Genomic DNA, 15155 nt, shown 5'->3' on the forward strand with positions numbered 1-15155 from the left:
AGCCCCCTCAACATGGGTGCGTGCCTGAGGAGCCTGCCTGTCTGCAGACCTTTGCCAGGCTCCCCTCTGGGTCTGGCGCCATATCTGATCAATCAATAATTTGAACAAATCGACAGTGGCAAATGTCACCAATATACCATCTGGGAAGCCACTCCAAAACTCATACCAACCAATAAGGATGGAACAGAGGGTGTGGCGAGGCAGGGGGCAGGCAAGCCTGGTACAGCCTGCGAGGCCAGGCCCTTATCCCAGCAGGGACACAAAGCTTTGCCTACAGCTGGGCATGACAAGACCCGCATGGCCTCCATCTCTACCTCTGCTTAAAGAGCACAGGCCACAAGATGGCTGCGTGTGCCCGGCAGGGCTGAGTCCTGGGTGTTGCTACCTGAGTCTGCAGCGTGGTAGCATCCAGTACGGTGACCCGAGGCCCGCAGCTGGCCCACACGGCATCCTCCAGGCTCAGCAGTGTGCGAATGGGCCCTGGGCCCACAGTCAAGCACATGGGAGGGCTCTCCAGGTCCCAGGGAATTCCACCTATGGGATAGAAGGACAGAGGTCAGAGGCTGGCTCCATACACTCTCTCTCACTATAGTCCTTCACCCCCATTTCACTAGGGTGACTGACACTATACTCCATTGCCCTGGGGACCGCTCTGAATTTCCCTTCTTCCCTGCTTCTGTCTCTCATTCGTTCACTCCACACACACCCAAAAAACACCTACTACAAGCTGGGCCATGAGTTGGATACTGAGAACAGGCAGGGGTAGGTATAAGTCCTGTCCCCTGGGAAACCACACTGGGTAGAGACAGCAATCCGGTTATGAGCTGATGTGCCAAGCATCAAGGAACAGAGACTCGAAGAGGACAGATGCACAAGGCCTTCTGGGAAAGGCAACCCCCACACTAGTACCTGCCAGGAGATAGCAGAACCCCAGAGTCCAGGGACTGGGACCAGTATGGCCCTAATGCTGCTAAGGGCCTTGAGTCCACCTCATCAGCTTCTCAGAGTCTCAGTTTCCCCTTCTGGATGGGGAAGGGACTTTGCTGAGACCACAGCTCATCTGAACAGCAGGAGGACTTCCCTCAGACCCTGTCATCTGATGACACTTCTGTCACTTTACTGAGATCTCTTTCCCTCCAGAGATGCCACAAGATGCAGGCTCTGAGAGGGGGAGGGGCTCTGAGAAGTGACGCCTCTCCCTACTCCACCCCCAACCATACCCAGCTCACTAAGAACCCCTCCCTAGCAGAGTTGCTGGAGACTGCCTTCTTGGAAGTCGCATCTCAATTCACCAAGGCCTGGTGGCTCCTCTAGGTTGTCAGGATGCTGGACAGGAAGGAGGTTTGAGGGGAGCTGAGGCCTGTCAGGAGTAGCCTACCCTAGAACTCAGCCTTCCTAATGCTGCGACCCTTTAATACAGTTTGACCCCCAACCATAAAATCATTCCCGCTGCTAATTCATAACTGTAATTTTGCTACTGTTATGAATTGTAATGCGGATATCTGAAATGCAGGCTATCTGTCATGCCAGCCCCGTGAAAGGGTCAGTTGACTACCCAGGGGGTCGAGACCCACGAGTTGAGAACCACTGGCCTAAAGCAGTAGGCACAGTGAGTGGGGCCAGAGCGGGAGGTTACAGTCAGCTGCACCCCCTCATCCCTCCTCTAGGCCCTCAGAAGGAACACAAAGCCCCACTCATCGAAGATACTCCCTCCTCTGAGCCAGCTGCTGTGTCAACTGAGTCAACTGAGCCCAGCTGTCCCCAAAGACGGAGGACCCCAAGTGATATGGGGAAGCCACCAAACTCCTCTCCTTGTCTCCTGGCCGCCCCCCCATCTTCAGGCTCCCCCGAACCTTGCTTCATACTCCCAGCCTCGCTAATTATTAATCACGGGGGGAGTCCCCCCCATACACACTGGCTTGCCCTCCAGCCCAGAGCTTGACCACACACACAGCCAGGCCAGAGCAGCCTGTGGCTCTGAACTTCCGCGTCCATTTGGGTAGGGACCTGACCTCTTCCAGCCTCCGTTCCCTTATCTCGGAAATGGGTGTGAGGACCATACTTCACCATCCTTCAGAATGCTGCAAGGAGCCAGGGAACTGTGTACACTGACCCAGCATGGCATGGAGCACCAGAACAAAGTGCCCTCGGCCAACACGGGGTCCCCTCTGAGTCTTGTGCCAGTCTGCTCACAAATGAGCCCTTTAACTCCCACACGCCTGCGAGGCGGATACTGTCATTAGCCCTGACTTATGACTAACGGACTGCAAGTTCAATTACCCAAGTCACACAGCTCACTGGCCCCCAATAGTCTACAGAAGCCAGTGCTGGTGCCATTTAATCAAAGGTGACGGCAGAGGCCTAACCTGGACGGGTCCCCTCAAGGGGTATTGGGCCAAGCAGCATTTAAACCCGGAGCTGGATCTGGCCTGGCTGCCTCCAAGTTCTACATTGGGACTGGTGTCTGGGAGGCGCAGGTGACCAGCAGGTGGCCAGACCTCCACAGAAATGTGATCCTGGACCAGTGCGCCACAGTCAGGGAAACAAGGCTTTTGAGCACCCCCTAGTGGCTAGATGTGAGCAGTGTCTGTGGCCAGATGCCAGAGCATTGGCCACTGTGGTTAAGATGAGGGTGGGAAACACTTGGGAAAAAGAGCTAAGCATGCTGGGGTCGCATCTCAGAGGCTGGGAATCACAGTCCACCCAAAGGCACAGCGGCAACGGCTGAGAAACCCTTGCACCTGCCAAGGACAGGTGCTGAAGTCTTGAGGGGGTCATATGTACACTGACCATCCCTCCTCCGTGGGCTGGTGTCCCCAGAAGCCCTCCAAAGCAAGAAACTGTGATAAAATTTAATATACATTTATATCATGGTGGACAGTGGGCAGGAGCCTCCACCAGAGCCCACAGGGGCTCCCTGAACTTGTTGCCCTTGCTGGGGCTTGGTTTTCTTGACAGACCTTGTCCTCTAAGGTTTTTCCAGCCCCCATTTGCCAGCTTCACAGAGCCTGGGCAGGGCGTAAGGGGCTGTCCCTTCCACTCACCCTCCCTTCCCAACCCTCGGGTGGCTGTGAGTAAGCACCCGTGGTCCAGAGCCTGCGCTCCCAGGCCCACACCCGCCCCTGTGTGACAGCCCATTCATCTAGGCTGGCATCGACTGCACAGCCGGTGAGCAGAGATGAAGGCCTGTCTCAACAAAGGCACCTTCAGGGTGCCAGCCTCCCTCCTCCCCCGCCTCGGGGGACACAGCCTACTGGTCTCCCACAGGGGTCCAGCTCTGGCTGGAGGCAGGGCATAGAGTGAAAGTCATTGGAGCTAAGAGGTGCTCACTCTGGGGGCTGTGGGGGAGGGGATCCATTGTAGGCCTGGGGAAACTCGCACATGTAGCCTTCACGAGCAGGCGGCGGGGAGGGCCTGTCTGCATCCCCATTTCACAGGTTAGGAGATTGTCACTCCAGTATAAACATCCAGCTCCAGGATGAAGCTGTGAAGGATGGCCAGTTTTCATCCCAGTAACTCCTGACCCCAGAGAGGAAGAGGCTCTGGAGGCTGGCCTCTTGAGGTTGGCCCAGGGGCAGCACAGAAAAAGGCTCTGCTCCTGGGCTGAGTGGACTCTGAGGCCTCTGTTAAATGGCATGGTGCTGCGGGTTCCAAGAGCCAGAGGAATTGCCTCTTGGGGGACACCACAGGGTGGCTGGGAAGCCAGGGAAGGAAAGTCCTCTCAGGGGCCATGACAGCCACAGCCAAACCAGGCACCAGGAGAATGGGATCCTAGAGAGGGTTTGGTGCTTCCTGTCGAGGGGGACAGTGCCTGGACTCTGTAATGCTTCTCTCTGCTTCCCAGTGGGCTGAGACGAACGCAGGACCTTCGTGAGCAACTGTCTGTCCCCAGACCTTACCCAGCACCACTTACCTCTGGCTCTTATCTGGCTCTGAAGCCTTCTCTTGGGGCCCCCACATGATGCCAGCTATGCTCCTGCCTCTGGCCTTCACACATACCGGCCCTTCTGCTCCAAACACTGTGCCTCAACTCACCACTTGCCTGGCCACCTCTCTCAGTTCTCAGCTCCAGGATGTGCCTCATTGAATGGGCTCTGACCATCCACCACACCCAACTAGATATTCAGACTGCAACAGGGACCCCAGTCTTCCCTCAGGATCCCCTGGCTTCCTGCTTGTCGACATGGCTATTCTGACCTTTCTCTGTAGACTTTAAACCTCACAAGAGCAGGAGGCATCTCTGTTTTGTTGGCCGGTGTATCAGTGGCACACAGTAGGTGTTCATTTGTATTGGGAGAGCATATGTCTGCAGGGCAGATTCCCTGAAAGTGAGGGGAACACCCCCAGGGGTTTTCCATTCTGACAAACTAGCAGGCTCCATCCTCAGGCTGCAGGCCAACGGCTAAACCCAAAACTCCGTCAAGGACTAGAATGTGTCTCCCTAAAGTCTACTCCGCTGAAGTCCTGATGCTGCACCAAGGCCTCAGAATTTAGTCTTCCTTGGAGACAGCATTCCTACTGACGTAATTAGGGGACCCAGGCTGATGGGGTCCTAACCCAGAGTGACCAGCATCCTTACAAAAGGACAGAGACACAAAGGTGCATGAACGGGGGACATCCTCTTGAGGACCATGAGGACCCAAGTGATGCTCTCGCAAGTCAAGATGCCACTGGGAGTTGGAGAAGCCTGGGATGAATCCTTCTCAAGAGTCTTGATCTGAGCCACTGCTGTGGTCCTTAGCTACAGCAGCCCCACCCCTCTAAGCACCCAAATGAGTAGCCAAGGCTAGGTGATGCCAGGTCACGGTGTCCAGGGAGCAAAGGAGGGTGGGCAGTCTCTTCAGACCCTCTTGTATAAACTTTAGCATGTGTGAGCCAAGATTTACATTCACACACACACACACACACACACACTGCTCTGTCTAATGGTAAGAAGGATTTTTTTCCCTTCTTCCCCCTTTAATTAAAAACTATAAATGCCTTATCAAAAGCTAATTAAAAATACCAACATAGTGCCAAGTAGAGAGGGGGAAAAAAAAAAAGAAAAAAACCTCATTGCAAATATCCATTTATAGCCCTGCAACAGGCTGCAAGAATGACGCAGCCATCGGATCAGAGCTGAGCTGGGGGAGGGGGAAGATGCTGCTGTGGAGCCTTGGGGCCTGCCTTACTTGCCACTGGGGGCTGAGCATGGCATTCACATGAGAGGGCTGCGCTCCTCTCACACCCAAGCTCAGTGAACTGGTGCCTGGCACAGAGGTGAGTCTCCAGAGTAGCCTTGCAGGCTTAAGATGATGAGGGGAGGGGATTGTCACAGACACCGTTCCCGGAGTGCTGGACTGTGGTACACACTGCTGCAGGAAATGGCAGCTGGCCTCCTGCTTCAGGCTCAGGGGCTTGGCCAGCCATGGCTCTGACAGAAACAGCCCAAAAGGCACCTCCCCTTCTCAGCAGCCGTCCCAGCCTGTGCCTGGCCTACACTGAGCTGCTTTAGTTCACCAGAACCAAGAGAGGTGGGCATCCCCTGACTTTATGAAAGAAGAGCCCAAGACACAAAGAAGGAGCCACTCACTGGGGACTCGGCTGTCACAGGGAGGAGCCTGAGCGAGAAGCCAGGGCTTTCCGGGACCACCCACAGTCTCTCAGGCCATGGGACACTCTCCCCCAGGGTTTGCTTATGGGCAGAGAAGGAAGTGTCCTGCTCCTACAGGTATTCCCATGTGGCAACCAGGCATTAGATGCCAGGGTAGAAGGTCAGGTCTCAGAACCCCTCCAGTCTGACGCTGGCCAGTTCTGGTACGGCCTCCTTGGTATGCCTCCTTCAATCTCTCAGCAGAGAGTTCCAGCCCAGCCCGGTGTCCAGATGCACCCCCAAATCATCCACCCACCAGTCCTCACCACTGGTCCGAGGATAGGCAGCGAGGGTCCCGTCCTGTAGGCCCGCAAGCAGGTAGAAGGGGCTATGGCGCAGGCAGAGCACGGGCTGTGGGCCTGGGCTCTTGCAGGTAGCCAGACACTGGGTCCCAGTGTCCACACTGCCATACAGCAGGATGCTGAAGGGAGAGATGATGTCACGGTGACTCATGGGCACCTACCTGTGTAGGGTTACACTTGACCAGCCTTGTTCCCCCTACAGGAGCCCTGGCTTCTGTCACAGGACAAGTCAGAGGTCCAGCTCCAGAATACAATGAAAAAGGTGCTAGAATCCAGTGACACTCAAGCCTGAGTTCAAATCCAACCACGACTCCCAGCTGCTGACATGGAATGCTGACCTTCAGCTTCTTTCTCTCCATCAAACGGGCCATGGTACCCACTTGAGTGCCACTGGGTTACAAAGCATGACAACACACCTGGGCCTGCCTTTCGAGTGTGCACAGAGTGATGAGAAGCCAGAAACAGAGGCCACGAGGCACTGGATGCCATTTATAGGGTACGCCTGAGGGCAGAGCCTCAGAGGCCAAGGGTGCCCAGCAGTTTCCAGGGAAAGGATGAGATGGGTGTATGCTTCTTTTGGGAGTAGTGAGCTAGGCGGTGATTGCCAGAAACCTCCAAATCATACACCTTCAAATGGCTAAAAGGGTGGTTTATTTCATCCTGGGTTGTTGTTGTTTTAATCAGGGTCTCATTGTGATTCAGGCTACCCTCAAAACTGCTATGTAACCAAGGATGACCTTAAACTTCTAATCCTTTTGCTACCACCTCTCAAGTGCTGGGATCACACACACAAATCACCATGGCCAGTTTGAGGTTCTCAGATTGGAACCCAGGCTTCATGTAGGCTATGCAAAACTGTTCTACCCACTGAACAACACTTCCAGGCCCCTAACATGATGAATTTTGTATTACATAAAATTTATCTTGGCTCAAATCTAAGACGAAAGGTGTTCCCCAGGTCCTCCTAAGCCCAGGCCCAGGCTGGGCACTAGGCTACAAGCCTCTACTTCTTGGAACGCTGGCTTCAGCCCCTCTCTGTGTGGAAAATGGGGATGGCGAGCGCTCCCAGGCTACAGGTCACTGTGAGAGATTCCACATGCAAGAAGCACACAGTAGGTATTCAGGAGATGCACAATCTCCTTCCACAGGACATGGTAAAGAGCAGAGATGCAAGGGAATTCTTTTGGGGCTGTCTTCTCCCCATGAGATGGGATCAGCCCTCCTGTATTGACACAGCATTTGGGGGGGGGGGGCGGGGAGGGCCTAAGTTTCACTGCCCACAGGAGCCCAAGACTCAACAACTCAACATGGCGAGACTGCTGGGGTCCTGAGCTTCGCCCTGACCTAACATGGTGTGTCTAAGGAGGCACAGCCAGCCAGTGCTGCCAGAGGTATGGGGTGGGGGTGGCGGGGCATCAGCGATGGCATAAGCCACTCCTGACGCTTACACTTCCACACCGGCTGTCTCCAGCCCCCATCTTCCTGGTGACACCGATCTGGGGAAGTGTGCTTTGTTTAGGGGTCCACAGAGCTGCAGGAGCTGCCAGCAGCCACCTGCCCGGCAGCACAAGCCATCCCTGCCCATCCTCCTGCCCCTCACCTGCCATCCTGCAACCCGAGGCAGATGGTAGGGCGCACTGCAGCCGAGGGATCGCTGGCTGCTCGGCTCCCCTCTGCTCCCTCAGCCTCCTCCTCCTCCTCTGGAATGTACTCTATGCAGAGCACGGGTGCTGCCAGCGGGAAGGACTTGACGGTGCGTGGTGAAGGCCGGTTCAGGGAGAAGATCTCCACATGGCCACCAGCACCTTCCTGCCCACCACCAACCTAGGAACAGGAGTCCAAAGAGGCCGTCAGACTGGCCAACAGAGCACCCTTCCCAGGGGCCACTCCCTGACACAGACACTACACACAGAGACACAGACACATACACAGAAACACAACACACACACAAACACATACATGGATACGCAATATACACACATGGATAAAAACAGACACATACATACACATAGACACACACAGATACACAACACAGAGACACACAAATATACACAAACACACACAGATACACAATACACACACGCATAAAAACAGACACACACATGTATACAGAGAGAGACCCACAAACACACACAGACACAAACATATATTCACAGAGAGAGACACACCCAGATCATACACACACACAGAAATTAGTTTCAACTAGCACGGACTGCGGCTAAAGCAGGTGCGGTACCCAGCCAGCTTTCCATTTTCCCCACGTAGAGGCCGCCCAAGCAAGAGCTGTGGAGCCCCTCTGTCTCTTTGAAATGCGCCTCGGTCTTGTTCACTGTTTTACTTCTGTGTCTAGCTCATGGTGTGCACCCAATGTACACCTGTCACGTGAACGGAGAGTTGCACACACACATGCCTGAGTGGGGAATTGGATGGATAAGTGGTGGGTTGTGTCAGTGGGTGTGTGGAAGGATGGATAACTGGATGTGTGCAGAGGATGGGTGGATGGATGGATGGATTAACGGATGGATGGGCAGATGAATGCACGGGTAGACAGATGAATGAACAGATGAAGGATGGACAGGGTAAGTGGGTGCGTGCATGCATAGAGATGAATAGATACGCCAGGTGCTAAATGATAATTGGCAAACAGTGAGGGGAAAAATCAACATTTGCACTGCAATCTGAAGGATAAGCCAAAGTTCTGCTACACAAATGCTCAGAAATGGGAAGAAGCATGAGCTAGAGGATGGCCAGGGATGGTGAAGCCAGAACCCTGGACAGGAGGACACACACAGCCACCCAACAAGCATTGGGCTTTGCCGGGAACCTCAGAAGTACAGAGGGTGAATGGAAACCCATGTGACGTGAGTGACTGTCAGCGCTCATGCCTGAGCCCTGGGTGAGGCCAGAGACCTGGGCCTCCTAAAACATGAGCTTCCTGCAGCCCAGGCCTCTGCAGCCCGAGCCTCCTGCACAACATCTGCTCATCTCTCTCCTGAAGGCCTGGTCACTTGCAGAAGCCTCACTCTCCCTGGGTTCCATTACCCTGGACGAGGCTCTAACCCTCACCTCCAAGCCCCAAGATTCCTAGGAAGCCTTTGGTAGCTAGGGCTGCTAGCCAAGCGGGAGGCTTTCTCAGAACCCTTCCTGGGTGTCACCTTCTCCGTCCCCATCCTGAGGACAGACACCACCACCTCCACCACCCCCAGCTGGGCAAAGGGAGCTACTTACCCAGAGGTAGCCCTGTGGAAGGGAAGTGCTGACAGCCGAGAAACCCAGCAGGGGACAGTTGACAGGACTATGGACCAGACCCCCAAGCTGTAGAGACAGAGACAGTATAGGAGGGTTAACCAGTGGGGTTCCAAAATGCTAACATTGCACCGAATCCATTGCCCCCCCCCCAGATGAGAAGCCCTGAGAATGGGGTCAAAGAAAGTGACTCAGGCCGCACAGTTTCCTAGCTTCATAGTGAATCATCACTCTCCTAGAACTTACTGTCCCGAAAGGGCCTGACTGATGCTCTGGATCCTCCCATAGTCTCTGGAACCAGGCAGCTTCTAGGGAAGGCTTCTTGGTGACCACTAAGCGTCCCCTCCCTCCCCCATTCTCATCCATGCCCTTTACTTTGTAGATGGAGAAGACAAAGTCCACAGGAGGCCAGGTCACAGGTCACAGAGGAGGTGAGTGGCAGGGCCCCACTTGCTCCTGCACTCCCAGTGGCCTCTGGCATGCCTCCAGAGTGCTGCAGGGAGGTGGAAAATGAGATAAGGGGGCTCTGCATCGGTACCCCTCTACAGTCCCCTGTGGCAGGGGACTGGGTGGCTGGTGTAGGGAAACACGGAAACCGGGACAGTTAGCAGCCAGCTGTGACTGAGAGGCACTCCTGCATCTGTTGCTTCAAGCCTCTGGCTGGGTGGTGGCTCAAGGCCTGGTTTCCTGCGCTGACCTGGACAGCCTGTCTCTCTGGGCAGTAGAGCACTATGAGGGCAGCAGGGCCAGCTGGGAGGTACTGTGTCAAGGAACACAGAGACAGACACTGGGCCTTTTCCCAGGCAGGTGCTGCCCTCTGCTGGCGAAAAACCTTCCAGCCCCGCTCTGCTGGAGCATCCTACCAAAATTCCTAAGGGTCATGGGCAAGAGGACCAGAAGTCACCCCCTCATCACAGAGGGGACATGGCTGGCTTGAAGTCACACAGAGCATTAGGGACAGACACAGGCCCAGAACGCAGACTTCCCATTCCTGGTTGGTGCTGTCTCTGCTCTACCAGGAAGCACCAGGCCAGCCACCTCAGCGCTGCAGTGTTCCACTTTTTCCCAGCTGGGGATCCAGGGCCCACACTCTGAATGAGAAGCCTCCAGAACCTCTGCCTTCACAGCTGTGCTGGCTGAAGGTGCCTTTCTGCCAGGCCACCATTCCTGTACCATCACAGTCCAGACCCAGGCATCTCCATGGCAATTCCCATGGGCCCTGGATGCCAACTGATTGACAGAAAAGGTCTGAGACGGTGATGACGACTACACACTTCCTGAAGGGACAAGGGTCCGGACCTCAGTCTTGCTCGTGACAGGAAGCTGACTTCTGGAAAGCCAGGTACACAGAGAGTCAGGGTTACTAGCTGGTGAAAGGAGGCGGGCTTTGCGTGAGGCTAGCCCGGGCTCCAAAGCTGCTTACACAACAGCTCCCTGCATTTAGGTAAGCAGCGACCCTGACGTCTCACTGGGATGGTCTAGGGGCCTGAGGAGGAACGCTACACAACACGGAGCACAGGCCTGGGTGCCTGGTACCCCCGGCAGTCCTTAGGCTCTCAAGGCCTGTGCAGAATTCTCCATCACTTTGCGTGTACCACAGCCACGCATCTGCACTCCGAGCAGAGCCGGCGGACACAGTTTGAATGGGCTCCGCAGAGGCCTGTGTGCCAGGAGCCTGGCCCCCGGGTTGACAAAGGTGGTGGGACTTCTAAGAGGTGGGGTAGAGAGAGAGGTGATTAGGTCAAGGCTATATCATCCTAGGAGGAGATTTGGTGTAGCTCTCAGGGGACCCAGTTAATTTCCTTGAGGGAGTGGGCTGTAACCAAATGAGCCAGCCTGACCCTGAACCTCCCAGGCTCATCAAATGGTGGTCTCCATGATCACCTCCATCATAACACCATCATCCTGAGACATTACCAGTGAACAGATTGGGGCTGTCCAAACTTTACATGCCCAGCTTCTAAAACTGTGAGCCAAAGAACCCTCTTTTCTTCTTACAGTATCCAACCTCAAATTTTTTGTTACAGTCATAGAAAACAGTTCTGTTTAACAGTTAACCAGCTAATGGAGGCTGGCAGCCATCAGAACAGAAGCCGCTGGCCTGGGAAACTGAGGACTAAGCTGTCTGGCTATAAGCCCCCCCTCTGGGGCCAGGCTACAACCCCAGGTATTTGAGTATCAAGCACCTCGGAGAGCCCGAGAGTTGGCTTAGCAGGCAAAGAGGCCCGCCACCAAGCCCAACAACCTGAGCTCGATGCCCTGAACCCATGTGGTGGAAGAAGCAAAGCAACAGCTGCAGATTGTCCTCTGACCTCCACATGTATGCCATGGCAAGACCCCCACACAAATAAATAATAAATATATAAGCACATAAAATTTTTAAAAATTAAAGCATATCAAAATGGACACACTCCACCCTCTGGAGCTGGCGCCCAGGCAGGCCTTGAACCTAGCTTGGTTTGTAGTACGTCCTCCTCTGACCTCCTGCTGCTCCTCCAGGGACAGGCCCCCTCCTTTGGAAAGGAGCCAAGAGCCCAAGAAACATCCTCAGTCTCCCCAGTGGTCAAGCCTTTGGGAACTCCCAGGAGACTCAGAGGCCTCTTCCTGGGGTGCAAATGTCCTGAAACATTCCCTCAGACCCTGCTCCTTGACCCCTGAGTACATCGGACACAACCGTGTCCTGTGGGCACATATACACACGTGCATGTGTGCATGATTGTGTGTGAAGGCCAGAGGCCAGCCTCCACTGCCCCCCCCCACCTTATTTTTGGACACAGGGGCTGCCACTGAGCCCGGAGCCCCACCTGTCCCTACCTCTGCTCACTGGGATCACTGCAGGCCCACACTACACGCCCATCTCTTTTACATAAGCACAGGAATCGAATTCTTGTTTGTGTGGTAAGCGCTTACCGCTAGACTATGTCTCCAGAGCCCTGACTACATCGTTTAACCCTCCCTGTGACCCAGTCAGGGGGCTAAAGATGTGACGTTACACTCTGAGCTACAACAGCTTTCTAGTGTCACACATCTGGGTCACTCCAGGCTGGAGAACAACCAGGACAGGGAGGCAAGGAGGCATCTTTTCACACTCCCCCGGGGCCAGTTCCCCAGAGAGTCAGAGGTCTGGCATGGCCCAGCACGGGCGCAGTTGTCAGCCCCAAAAAGAGATTGCTCCTCAACCCCCAGCAAGAACACAACTCAACATACACTTCACCTAGCACCTACAGGCCCGGGTCCTGTCTGCCCAGGAAAAAGGTGGGGCCAGCAACTCCCTTGCCCAACTCCAGCCTTCCCAGGGATGAAACAGGCTGGCCGCCGGCTCATGTGGCCACCTGAGGGAAGCCTGGGCAGCCGCCCACATGCGCATCTGTTCCCGAGGAAATTGGACAAGGCTGGCAGTCTGCGCTCTAATTCATCTGGCTGCCAGCACTGAGCTGATGGGGCACAGCTGTCTGGGCTGGGTAGGAGGCGGGCAGGGCAGAGCTAGAACAGCCCAGGAAACACGGCAAGGCCAGTCCCCCAGGAAGCCCTTCCTCCAGGCCATTATCCTCAGGTGCTCATGCATGGTTCTCTCAGCTGACACGGGGCTCCTTGGGAACAAGGGAGCAGGGGCTGAGCTCACTTCCACCCTACATCTTCTGGAACTCCAACAGCTCCAAGTGAGGAGAGACATGGGCCCTCACTTATCCTCCCAGGTTCTGGGTGGCAGATAGCAGCTCTTTCGGGGAGACTGTGGACAGAGAAGCCCACTTGGGGACTCCGCCATACAGGCCTGAACTATGAGGACTTACTCAGGTGTACCTATGTACCTGGGACCCACTGCAGAGGCCACACCCCAGAGCCAGCCTTGGGAAACTAGCACAAGATAGACCTAAACAATGGACTCTGGCTTCCATGTCAAGGCCTGCAGGTAACCCTCAGTCTTTTCTTATTTCCCTTTAAAAAGGCACACAGGCCACACTCTGCAGGATTTTTTTTTTTAAAGCATTACATGGGAGTCTGGAGAGATGGCTCAGCAGTTAAGAGCACTGTCTGCTCTTGCAGAGGTCCTGGGTTCAATTCCCAGCGCCCACCTGGCAGCTCACAACATCTGTAACTCCAGTCCCAGGGGGATCTGCAGCCCACTTCTGGTCTCTGTGGGCACTGTCTGCCTGTGGTTCACACACATACATGCCAGCGAAACGCCCATACTCATGAAATAAAAATGAATAAATCTCAAAAATAAAAATAAACTTTCAGTATTACACGGCTTTACTCTTTATCCTGATCGGAGACTCTGGATGAAGCTCACTCAGCAGCAGATGTCAGTCTTTCTAACTCTTCCCCGGTCCCAGCCTGGCCCGGCCACTGGCAAACCCCTGCACTGAGCTCCAAGCCTTATTCAGCTCTCCTGCCCTCCTCTTCTATCCATGTAGCCCCCTCCAAGGCTTCAAATCAAGAACTGGATGCCACCACTACCTGGCGTGAGTCCATCAGGGCTCCAAGAATGAAACACTGCCAGGCTGTCATGGTCAGCCTCGTCCAGTGACCAAGCCTCATCGCCCATAGTGATAGCCTACATGTCCCCTCCAGAACGCACACTGAAATTTAATGGCCACCGTAACAGGACTAGACAGTGGCTCCTTTAAGAGACAACTCAGCCCTATTTCCTGCCACCTGCTCCACTTAGAATGTGGGTCCCATGAGCCCGCTTGGGGTCTGCATCCTTCTTGTTATGTGGATCTCTGTTTAATGTCACCTCCTCCAAGGGGCCCTCCCTAAACCTGCTAACCACGTAGTCCCCATTTCCATGCCGGCCCTATCTCTGTGTCGCACTTTTTACTGCCCCTTGTGTTCCCTTCTGCGGGCTGAGGTCCCGCCTGTCTCTGTCCACTAGACTGAAAGCTGCATGAGGCGGGAACTTCCTACATCCTGGTCACCTATACTCCCAGTTCTAGCCTATACAGCAGGTGCTCAAGGATGACCTGTGGATGGACAGATGAATAGAGGAACAAACGATGAACTTACATCGCAAGGATGCTCTTTCAGCTCTTAGAGCCCCAGTCTACAGCCCAGCCCGCACGGCTCCTGCGACTATTTATCTGTGCTGGGTCCCACGCTCGCTCGCCCGTCCCAGAGCTCAGGGTCCTCATCTGCTTGGGAGAGGATAGACAACAGTTGCTCCAGATGGAGGGGTGGGCTCTGCCACGACATCAGGGAGAAATGACGAGTGGGGGGGAGGGGAGGGGCGAGCTTCCTGATGGTTAATGCCACGGAGACTGTAATCAGGTTAAGCCAACCCTTTACTGGCTGTCGTTTTGGAAGCCTGTCTGGGCTTTCGCCTCCTGTGAGACTCTGTTCTAACCACTACCATAAGCAGTGCAGCTAAAGACGACAAGAGTGTAGTGGGCAGGCAAGAAGGCATGATTGCCACGGAGCATCCCAGGATGAGGGCGGTCCCCATCAGAGCCAGCACTGGCTTGGTGGCGTCCTCTTGGGCACAGTCGAGGCGGGCTTTGAACGAATGAGGTTTTCACTATCACAAAAGAATGGAACTTTCCACCCCCGTGACCCATGCTGGTCATTCACACACCCCCTTCCTTTCGGTGGGAAAGCTGAATCACAGAACAAGAACAAAAGGCTTGCCCCCTAGGCCTGGAAGCTGGACTGAGCCGCTGGGCCTTTCCAGCTGCAGTGGACACTACCCGGACACTGGCTCTCCCAGGCTACGCAGGGCCACCACGGCTACCTTGTGCCGGGTCCACTCACCTGAAGGCTGAGGGCCCGGGAGGAGAAGGCGGGGACGCAGCAGGCCAGGATGGGGCACCAGAACGGGGCTTTGCTTTTCTTGTCCTCATCGGGACACAGCCATCCTGGCTGGTTCTCCTCCCCTGCAGCGAGAGGAAGGGGGTGGACGAGGCTAGTCAGAGTGTGAGCCCCGGCAGGCAGTGACCGGCCCTCATCCCTGAGAGTCACCACTGACCCCAGCAGGCCAG

General features: G+C 55.0%; 1 protein-coding gene across 9 annotated transcripts in view; it reads right to left on the bottom strand.

Annotated features, from left to right (window-relative positions):
* Window positions 1-15155, bottom strand: part of Arhgef10l (Rho guanine nucleotide exchange factor 10 like) — a 145821-nt gene that overhangs the window by 18889 nt on the left and 111777 nt on the right. For all 9 annotated transcript variants that reach the window (XM_055610914.1, XM_055610913.1, XM_055610912.1 and 6 more), the window contains 5 exons: window positions 14929-15050; window positions 9163-9249; window positions 7535-7758; window positions 5899-6053; window positions 386-534 (listed from right to left, as the gene is read on the bottom strand). In XM_055610914.1, coding sequence (XP_055466889.1) covers window positions 386-534; window positions 5899-6053; window positions 7535-7758; window positions 9163-9249; window positions 14929-15050 — 737 coding nt within the window. The remainder of the gene's footprint in view (window positions 1-385; window positions 535-5898; window positions 6054-7534; window positions 7759-9162; window positions 9250-14928; window positions 15051-15155) is intronic.

This window comes from Psammomys obesus, unplaced genomic scaffold, assembly GCF_907164565.1.
Source record: "Psammomys obesus unplaced genomic scaffold, mPsaObe1.curated_primary_1811, whole genome shotgun sequence".
Taxonomy (NCBI): domain Eukaryota; kingdom Metazoa; phylum Chordata; class Mammalia; order Rodentia; family Muridae; genus Psammomys; species Psammomys obesus.